This window comes from Mustela nigripes, chromosome 6 (assembly GCF_022355385.1).
Source record: "Mustela nigripes isolate SB6536 chromosome 6, MUSNIG.SB6536, whole genome shotgun sequence".
Classification (NCBI taxonomy): domain Eukaryota; kingdom Metazoa; phylum Chordata; class Mammalia; order Carnivora; family Mustelidae; genus Mustela; species Mustela nigripes.
In genome coordinates, this window is record NC_081562.1 from 130580283 (window position 1) to 130591682 (window position 11400).

At 35.3% G+C, this 11400-nt stretch overlaps 1 protein-coding gene across 1 annotated transcript in view; it reads right to left on the bottom strand.

The window, feature by feature from the left end:
- MALRD1 (MAM and LDL receptor class A domain containing 1) overlaps positions 1–10699 on the bottom strand; it is a 751478-nt gene extending 740779 nt beyond the window's left edge. Inside the window, 1 exon segment of the mRNA XM_059404562.1 lies at positions 10501–10699. Coding sequence (XP_059260545.1) covers positions 10501–10699 — 199 coding nt within the window.
- Between the last annotated feature and the right edge of the window lie 701 nt (positions 10700–11400).

Genomic DNA, 11400 nt, shown 5'->3' on the forward strand with positions numbered 1-11400 from the left:
TAGAGGAAAAGCTTTCCTGATTTTAGAAGGAAAGTTTTCAATTTTTTCCCCCATGGAGTATGATGTTAGCTGGGCGGCGGGGGGGGGGGGGGGGGTCATATATGGCCTTTATTATGTTGATGCACATTCCCTCTATAACCATTTTGTTAAGAGGTTTTTTGTCAAGTGCTTTTTCTGTATCTATTGAGGTGTTTCCTAAGTATTTTATTTTGTTTGATGATACTGTAAATGGAATTTTTTTAAAAGTTTCCTTTCCAGATTGTTCTTTGCTAGTGTACAGAAACACAACTGATTTTTGGGTGTTGATTTTGTATCCTGCCACCTTGCTAAAATTTTTTATTTGTTCTAACAGGATTTTTGGAAAGAATCTTTACAGTTGTCTACATCAAGATCATATTTTCTGTGAACAGATGATTTCACTTGTTCATTTCCAGTCTAAATACTTTTCTTCTCTAAATGCTCTGGCTGGGACTTTCAGTACTATGTTGATAGAAATGATGAAAGATGGCATCTTTGTCTCATCCCAGATCTTAGAGGAAAAGCTTTCAGTCTTTCACCAGGCAATATGATGTCATCTGTGGGTTTTCATATATAGCCTTTATTGTGCTGAGGTAATTTCCCTCTAGTCCAAATTTTTTTTTAATTTATTATTTATTTATTTATTTATTTATTTATTTATTTTTATAATTTTTAATTTTTTTTATAAACATATATTTTTATCCCCAGGGGTACAGGTCTGTGAATCGCCAGGTTAACAGCACTCACCAAAGCACATACCCTCCCCAATGTCCATAACCCCACCCCCCTTCTCCCAACCCCCCTCCTCCCAGCAACCCTCAGTTTGTTTTGTGAGATTAAGAGTCACTTATGGTTTGTCTCCCTCCCAATCCCAACTTGTTTCATTGATTCTTCTCCTATCCACTTAAGCCCCCATGTTGCATCACCACTTCCTCATATCAGGGAGATCATATGATAGTTGTCTTTCTCCACTTGACTTATTTCCCTAAGCATGATATGCTCTAGTTCCATCCATGTTGTCGCAAATGGCAAGATTTCATTTCTTTTGATGGCTGCATAGTATTCCATTGTGTATATATACCACCTCTTCTTGATCCATTCATCTGTTGATGGACATCTAGGTTCTTTCCATAGTTTCGCTATTGTGGACATTGCTGCTGTAAACATTCGGGTGCACGTGCCCCTTTGGATCACTATGTTTGTATCTTTAGGGTAAATACCCAATAGTGCAATTGCTGGGTCATAGGGCAGTTCTATTTTCAACATTTTGAGGAACCTGCATGCTGTTTTCCAGAGTTGTTGCACCAGCTTGCATTCCCACCAACAGTGTAGGAGGGTTCCCCTTTCTCCGCATCCTCGCCAGCATCTTAGTCCAAATTTCCTAAGTGGTTTTAGCTCCTTCCCTTTTTGAGGAAAGCTATTTATTACATAGCCACAATATTTTACATACCATTCATTTTACCATTTAGAGAATGACTTCCTTCATGTAGATAACATATAAAAACATATTCACAAAAAATTATCTTTGCTCTCATTTAATGTAAAAAATAATGGTCAGTTCCTACAAAGGATGAGATGAATTTAAAATATTCCAATTAAATAAAAGTAAAATTTAATTACACTCAAATTTCAATGAAAGACTGCTATTATTTGGCCTGGCAAGTTAAAATATTAATTAATCTTTACAAGGAAGTATTTATCTTTCACACTGAATTAATTTTAATATTTTCATTCAGACAGAAACAGGAAAAACCCTAACTCACAAAGTTATGTGATAGCAAATGGAATTAGCACTCTATGGCTCACACCAGAATTATCCAATATTATCTTCAATGGATTCTTGTCATACAGTCACCTTTATCCTCAGGTCATTGAGACTGTCTCTGGCATTGAGACTGTCAACTGAGTCATTGAGGCATCTAAGTCAATGAGAAAAAGATTTCCAAACCATGTTTTAACTATAACATTGTTTCACAATTAGTAACCTTCAAAGAAGTTCAGAGGAGTGCTTGTGTCTGGTGATTTCCGTAGAAACACTGACAAGGCATAGCATTAACTCTAGTCTGCAGCAGTATTCACTCAAGTAATAAATGTTGCATAGCTGTTTACATATAATTTTCCATTCCAGAGTAGCAGATTAGCCAAAATATCTTAGGGCTTTTCAGTAGTTTCTATAATGGTGAATACAGGGACTCTACCAGAAAGTTATATATTCTTGCATGAAGAAACTTTGCATCACAGAAACTAATTCAGGCACAAATAAATTCCTCTCATATTTTTTTCTTCCCTAAATATGTTTTCAATTTCTTTCAAAATAAGTAAAATTTTTCTTCCAAATCCTATCAAGCATCTCAAGACTTATTCACTGGAAATCACAATTTTTTCTGGGTTGTAAAGAACATCATATTATATTATTTCCACTTTTGTTGATGGAAACTTATTTAATAGCTGTGTCAAGGTTCTTGCCTTCATATTTTTGGTAACTTTGACCAAACAATGCAAGTCTTCTCTCAAGATTCCTAGCCAAGCCTTTAGGGTCAACCAGCGCATGTAGAAATGGCGTTTATTGACAAACAGAAAAGATGAAAAGAATTGCAGGAGTTCTAGCCATGTTTATATGCTGGCTTCAGAAGATACTTTGCTTGTGGAAGAAACAGTTTGCCATTTGATGCCACCAGGTGTCTTTGAAACTTTTTAAGGGAACTTGTATTCTGAATTTCCTTCTTGGATGATGTCAATGCACACTTGATCAGTAAAACAAGAACAGACTACATGGCAAGACTGAGTAGTTGCATCAAATCCCACGATGAAAAAAAAAAAAAATAGTGCTGTTGACAGATCTAGCCTAGTAAACTAGTCTACCTAGCATTTTTTGACTCTGTGTGCCATCAGTCTTCTAGAATATGGGATGAATGAGGTAAATTCCCCATCCTCAAAAGTTAATATTTTGCTTTTCCATGACCTCCTTCAGAATATTAATGAAACTATTGGCAGCTCTGGTAGGATAGCACCCATAAAGGCAAACACTGAAGATTTTGAGAATTTTAGGTGTTTTGTATAGGACTTAAGAATCTAGAATCTGAAACCCTCTTTGTTTATTTTAAGGACTGCAATTCTAGAATGAGGACCTTTTGAAACCACATCAGAATATTTTATCCAACCACCCCAAAATGGTGATTTCTCTGGGCTTACCTAGAAATTCAGACCCAAATTCCAACTTTCAGAATTAAGATAATTCTTTTTTCTTTAGTTTTTTTTTTTTAAGTATAGTTGACATACAACATTACATTAGTTTCAGGTGTACAAGGTAATGATTTAACAGATACATTACACTTCACTCCCAAGTGTATCTACCATCTGTCACCATACAATGCTGTTACAGTATCATTGATTATAGTCCCTATGCTGTCCTTTCGTTCCCAGGACTTGTCATTCCATAACTGGAATGCTGTAATCTTCTACTACTTTTCTTATTTATTTATTTATTTATTTATTTATTTTCATTTAAATTTGATTGGCCAACATATAGTACATCATTAGTTTCAGATGTAGAGTTCGATAATTCATCAGTTACCTACAACATCCAGTGCTCATCACATCACATGCCCTCCTTCATGCCCATCATCCAATGGGCAGATAATTCTTCATAATCTCACTGTTTGCAGCCCCCAGTGGAGCCCACAGTGGAACTGTGACTGTATACTATTCTGGTAAACTCTGCAGTTATGCCTGTGATATCCAGGCAGAAGGAATACAAAAATCAGTAAACTAGAATATATAAAATAACAGTTGCAATGTAACAAAAGCATTGTAAATAAGACAAAAGAGGAACAATACTTTCAATGTATTTGACAAATAGTTCTCTTCCAGGTAAATATATCAAACATAAGATACATTCTTTCATAGAAATATGGGCAAAATTCCTGAAAAGGCAACTCACAAAACTTACAGAAAGAGAACCACAGGTGACAAAGTGTTCCAACTTCACTGTCAATCATATGTCACGGTTGAGTTTTGAGAAAAAGTTAAAAGGCAAATAAGAGAACAGGAGTTCTGTTCAGCATCACATGGCCTACATGTATAAAATGACTTTGTTTTCATTTCTACAATAAGCACAGTAGAGGAGCTAATAGAATAAAATTCCATTTTATTCTGATTTTAAAAACAACAGATGTTATTTGGGGAAAGTTGAAATATAAATATGCACAAAAAAGAAAAGTCACTTGTAGTTCTAACACCTACACATTATTCTATCTAGTATTTTATATGCAATGCCATACTCTATTTTTAAGTATATGTATTGATCAGTTATCATGATTTTTCTTTTGACAATATATCATGAGCTTTCCACCACTTTTAAGCAGCACCAAAAATTATGACAGATGGCTGCACAGATGTCCATAGTATAGATGCATCATAATTTATTTAAGCATTAACCTAATATTATAAAATGACATTTTTCCAATTTCCACCATCTTAAATAATGTTGTGATGAGACTTTTAACATGCACTCTTTCTAAATGTTTTCCTAGAATAAACTCTTAAAAGTGAAATTACTAGTCAAAGGGCATGATCACTTTTTTAAATCTTTATTCAAACTTCAAAGATACTACCAAAAATGCAAGAGTTTATTAACACCACTGCCTACAGTATATAAAAAATGTTCATTTTTCATACCCTTCACACTATGGACATTCTCTTTTGTAATTTATGTGTATTTAATTTTTTAAATTATTGAGAGCTTTTGGGTTTTGACTATGATATATGACTGACAGTGAAGTTGATCATTTCATCACATGTGATTTTTCCCTTTCTATAAATTTTGTGAATGATCTTTTCAGGACTTTTACCCATATTTCTATGAGAGAATGCATCTTTTATTTGATATATTTACTTGGAAGAGAACTATTTGTCAAGTAGGTTGAAAGCATTGTTCCTCTTTCATTTTTATTTACAATGTTTTTGATACACTGAAACTGTTTTTATATTCTAATTCACTGATTTTTGTACATTCTTCCTTTCATGTAATGCATAAAACAGCCCTTCCTCATCCAAATATTTACCCAATATCAATATTCAAAAATATATATTTGAGGATTTATTACACCTCAAAGCAAAATTTTTCCTGACTTCAAAACATATCATCAAGAATAATAAAGACTATGGCTTTATCTTCTACATTTAACATTTACCTTATGGAAACTTTGATGTGTGGAGTAAATAAGAAATTTATTCCATAAAACAGTCTCATCTTCATTGGTTGCAAATAAAAACACAGTTAGTGTTGTATGTGGTTAGAATTAAGGGTACCAGGGTGCACCTGGGTGGCTCAGTCAATTAAGTGTCTGCCTTTGGCTTAGGTCATGATCTCCAGCTCCTGGGACTAAGCCCCATATTGGGCTCTCTGCTCACTGGAGAGTCTGCTTCTCCCCACTTCCCGCTTCTGTGTCCACTCTCTCTTTCTCGCTCACTCTCAAATAAATAAATAGAATCTTAAAAAAAAAAAAAGAATTAAGGGTTCCAGAATCAGACAGAACTGGTTGTGAATTCCAGTTCCTCCACTAAATAACTCTGTGTCCTTTGGCATTTTTATTTACTTAATCTGAGCCTCTTTTTTTTTTTTTTTTAAGATTCTTTATTTATTTGACAGTGAACCTCTTTTTACCAAGCTGTAAATTGGGAACAATAATATTTCTTACTATTTTGATGTTTGGTAAAGATTAAATGAGATACTCTATGGAAATTTCTCAACAATTTTTGACCTATAGGAAGTACTATGAACTGACTTCGAATGCCACCATTACTTTTTAATATATTATAGATATTGTGTTATATTTCTTAATATTTTTATATGTAGAAATATTATTATTTCTAGTGATCAGATGCTTTTCTAATTTTGAACTTTAACAATGTTGGAGTAGTTTACATGATACGCATTATAAACCTACTGATAAAAGTTTTTCCCCATTATTAATCATTTTCTTCCCCGCTGCTCTATTCTAGCTATTCTCACACATTTTCCTGAATGAACTTACAAATCACTTTTATTAGATTTCCAGATAAATTCCAAAATTTATCCTGTATAGAATTTAAGGAGATTGATTTCATGGACGTGAAAAATATACATATTTATGCTACTGAAGCACACCATTAGGAAATAGTCTTGTCATGAGTCTTTCTTCCATACATCAGTAATTTTTTATAATTTTTCTTCAGCTAGGCTCTATATATTTATTATTAGATTTTTTAAATTTTATTGTGCTATGGACTGAGTATTTGCATCCCTTCAAAATTCATATGTTAAATCTCTAATCCCCAGTGTTAAAATATTTGGAGGTGGGGCCTTTGGGAAATTCTCTCTTCCTCTCCCTCTGTCCCTCAACTCCCCTTTTCTGCACATGTGTGTGCTCTCTCTCTCTCTCAAATAAATAAATAAAACTTAAAACAAAAAACAAAAAACAAAAAAACCCAACAGCTATCTGCAAACCAGGAGAAGGGCCCTCATCAAACACCAAATCTGCCAGTATTTTGATCCTAGACTTCTCGCCCTCCAGAACTATGAGAATTAAATGTTCTTTTTGTTTAGGCCACCCAGTTTACGGTATTTGTTATAAGAGCTCAAACTAACACACTTTGCTTAGAATTTTTAGTTGTTTCATGAAAATATATGTCAAACATTTTGCATACATTATAGTAGTAAGATAAACATTGTACATGAAATCTCACATTTCATTCATTAATTAACTTTGTACTTAAATGAACTACTTTTTTATCTTATTTTATTTATTTGTTTGACAGAGAGAGAGATCATAAGTAGGGAGAGAGGCAGGCAGGGGTGGGGTGAGCGGGAAGCAGGCTCCCTGCTGAGCAGAGAGCCCCATGTAGGGCTCAATCCCAGGATCCTGAGATCATGACCTAAGCTGAAGGCAGAAGTTTAACCGACTGAGCCACTCAGGCGGTCCTTAAATGAACTACTTTTTAAAAGTAGTTGACATGTCATCCTATTAAAGAAATATCATTTGTACTTAAACATCACCTGATTAAACACTGTCATCTCTCAAATTTTGAGACTGTACCTGTAATTTTTACATTTTTTACATATAAATTTAGATTTATATGAAGTAAAAACCTTTTGAATAAATTTCTTCTTCCTAAATCCAAAAAGTTTGCAAAAGAAATAAGGTAAAACCGCAACTCTTATGATGTATTCCTTCAAATCAAAGTATATAAATAGATTCCTATCTCCTTGTAAACACACTAGACCAAATGGAAACTTCTTAAGTGTGACAGGTATATAGGAGAGAAAAATGTCAATTTAACAGAATATATCTTTTTCATTTGAGTCACGAGTTAGCTCTAAAAGTGAATGCATGTAACAGTTAATTTTAATACTGACTTCAGGTATGCAAAAGTAATTATCTAAGAATATTTATTTTCCGGTGACACATCAACAGTGAGGATCCATTTCATGAGATAGAGCTCAACACTTATCAGTAGTAGTTTATAATCTTCTGGTTGACTTGCCTTTGAATGGTTGCAATATAAGCAAGGCTCCTTTCTTTATTGTTAAGTAAAAATATAACAGTCAAGACTTTGCATATCAAATAATTTTGAGAAATTGCTAGGAGAGAAGTTAGATTCTCTCTGTATTTGACATAAGGGTTCCGATATTAAAATAAACAAATATAAATCAAAGAGAATGATGGGCAATGGGGATCAGCATGGAAGCAATGTAATCTTTAGAACATGATTTTTTAAAAAGATACCCAGGACTATAACATTTATTTCCCTGTCTCAGGATATCAATAAATTATATTGGAGAGGGGTTCTTGTCAATACAAGAACCAAACAGTTGTGATACCTAAAAAATTATTTTCCTTAATCATTATATATTAAATGCTCAATCTTGTATATAAGTAGAATTTATTTCATTGTGAAGACTGTCTTTTTAAAACTCTCATCTTTAAAAAAAAATCTGAGGGGCACCTGGGTGGCGCAGTGGGTTAAAGCCTCTGCGTTCAGCTCAGGTCATGATCCCAGGGTCCTGGGTTCGAGCCCCTCATCAGGCTCTCTGCTCAGCAGGGAGCCTGCTTCCTCTTCTCTCTCTCTGCCTGCCTCTCTGCCTACTTGTGATCTCTGTCAAATGAATAAATAAAATGTTAAAAAAAAAAAAAAAGATTCCAGTATTCTGAAAAGGAGGTCCATCATGTAAAATAAGAAAATTCTCGGGCACCTGGGTGGCTCAGTGGGTTAAGCCGCTGCCTTCAGCTCAGGTCATGATCTCAGGGTCCTGGGATCGAGTCCCGCATCGGGCTCTCTGCTCGGCAGGGAGCCTGCTTCCTCCTCTCTCTCTCTCTGCCTGCCTCTCTGCCTGCTTGTGATCTCTGTCTGTCAAATAAATAAATAAAATCTTTAAAAAAAATAAAAAAAAGAAAATTCTCAAAAACTTATTAATAGAATCAGTTGCATCTGAAATTCAACTACAACTAGGCCAATTTCATTACAAAAAGTCAACATAGTAATCTATTTCTTTAAAGGTCACACCATTTGGATGCTAAAAAGAGACACAGGTTGATTTTTTTTTTCAAAAAGGGCCTATTTCAACATCATTAAAAAGTTAACTTTTTTTTTTAAAGAAGTGTCATCTATAAGTTTGAGCGTCACAAATTTTTATGAGAAAAATCGCTTGCCATCATTATTCCTCCCCAATATTTTCCCCCTCCTGTGGTGTACAAAAGCAACTCACACTTCATAGTGATTCTCAGTTTTTATCGACAAGGTTATAGTCCAATTTTAAATAAAATACCAAAGTGGAAAGTTCTCAGGAACGAAAATGAAAAATGAAAAAGCCAAAAGGTGATCTCCTAATGTAACATTTAAAATGAAATCTGTTTATTCGACAGATCTGGTTCCTTCGTTTCTCTCCACGGCCGCGAGTTATTAGAATTTTTCACGCAGCCCAGACCTTTTGCACTCGGCAGCTTTCCCCTTCTTTCACATTAACCTTTTCCCTGAAGCAGGACCATGCACGTTATCACAGCAAGCGTGTGAAAGGAAGCTTCACAGAGATTAATAAGGGAAGGGACTTTGCACTTCTTGTCAAACCAGCCAAGTGGTTCCTCTTTGCTGCTCACCAAAGAACAGGAAAGGTTTTCCCAGACAGATGAGAGAAAGGGCAGCACACCCACATTCAGCCTCTCTGGGCAAATTAGACAAATATAAATGAACCCTTGTCTTCGGTGGCATTTTGTATTTAACAGTTACTAACGGCATGATCGCTGTCCCAAACTATGGGAAACAAATCAATAGCTTGTTTTCTTCCGCAGAGAAGAGATTTTTTGCTATTCACTATTCTTGTTCAACTCCAACGACAACTGACTACGTAAGTAGAAGTCCAACAATAGCAAAACTGAATATATAGAAACTAAGCAACAATAGCAAAAATGAAGATATGGAAACCTAGCAACAATAGCACAACTGAACATGTAGAAACTTATTTTAGTAGAAGAAAATGAAAAATTCCATAAACATGAATTAATATAGCATCTCAATAAAAACTAGAAAATATGTGTAAGGTGTTCTAAACTACTAGAATTAGTGCCTCCCAATAACTGAACCAGCAGTTACTATGAACCAACAATGAACTCTCTTAATTGTATGAAAAGGTCGTCTGTGAAAGGTGATAGCTCTCATTCCACTAGTGAAATGCAGTGTTCCTTCAGGATGTCGGATTGCAAGAGAAACGATAGAAACACACTTGTCTTTATCCATATCTTGCCTTGGTGAACAGTTTCCTTTTTCATATGGTACCAGTTAGCAATGGAGCATTTTCCTGCTGCTGAAAGTCAATTTATCTCACTTTACAACCTCTTGTAATGAGATAGAGGGTCAAGGTCACACAAATGGTACATAGTTTATGCAGGATCCAAATCTAGGTCCTGCCCTCTCCTAAGCTGTTTCAAGCACCCCAGAATCAAAGGATTCAAGCCCATGCTGTACTCCATATGCAGTTAGTACCAACCTCATTGGGAGGTAGTGTCCTATAAGCAAAAATCAAATCTACTCATGCAACCTAAAAGTCGTTTCAAACATTTCCATCTTGAAGCCAGATTTAGGCTCATCATTTCCATCACAGCATTTTAAAGCTTCAGTCATGAGCTTCTTTTGAATTTTGTTTCCCTGATACATTAAAAGCTACATGACTGCATATCACTTCCATTTTTATAATCAGTTAAAACTAGTTTAGAATACATTCCCTTCCGTTAGAAGCTTAGCAATGTGATATAGTTTCATGAGAGGAATTTTGGTCTAAGAACCCACCTCCTTATTGAAAAGTATATTTTACTTTCCGATTTACATTAAAGGCATATAAATGAAACTAGGGCCAGTTACCTAGCCAAATCTCCCTGGGCTGCCTGTCGGCCCCTGGTTTGAAGGTGTCCAGGGACTTGAAACTGTGCAAAGCAGAAGAAAAGCACTTACATTGCTGTTCATCACTCTTGTCCCCACACTGATCCGTGAAGTCACACACGTTGTCAGGAGGCAAGGACAATCCATTGCCACACTGAAAAGCTTCCGTTCCTTGCTGAACCCATGAGGAGATAAAAGCACAAGCAATCCAAAGAAAACAAAATTCTTCATTCCTTGAGAATGCTAACATTTTGGCCAAGAAGAAGAGCATCACTTGATAGGTCTCTGGAAGATCAGGAGGTGATAATAGGTGAAGCTATAATTAGAAACATCCTTTCTCTTTTCTCTACTCTTTCTTTTCCAGGATTGTCTCTTACAATCGGATACTCTTGCAACTGTAACAAATGACTCCCAGAGCAATTCATTTACTCTTTCAGAGGAGTGTCTTTAGAAAATATTTAACTTGAGCAATTGCACCATTTCTGTATCTAGCTAGATGTGGATAGTTATTGCCCTGTGCATACCATATTTAAACAATGTAAGCCTTTATGATCATGCTATCTCCTGAAAGAAAATTTTAAGAAACAAAGGGCAGGTACATAAATGAGGCAGGGGGCCAGGGGGAAGACACAGTAAAGTACTAAGTAACGTTATAGCAATGTTCTGTATTAATTCCTGTGCTCACATCATCACATTCATGTAATTTAGAACACCATTGTGGCGGCTAAAACTTATTCAAATATTTCAGGCCCAATTATTAGAATTTCTCTGTGAGCTCAAAATGTGAAGCCTTAGTTAATCGAATAGAAACCTTGTATTGCTTGTTTAGATAAATTGAGTACCACAGGCTTAAGACTTTATTTCAGAGAGAGAGAGCAGGAGTGGGAGATGGTGGGGGAGGAATTTGGATAAGCAGACTACCTGCTCAGCAGGAAGCCTGTCATGGGCTCAATCCCAGGATCCTGGGATCAT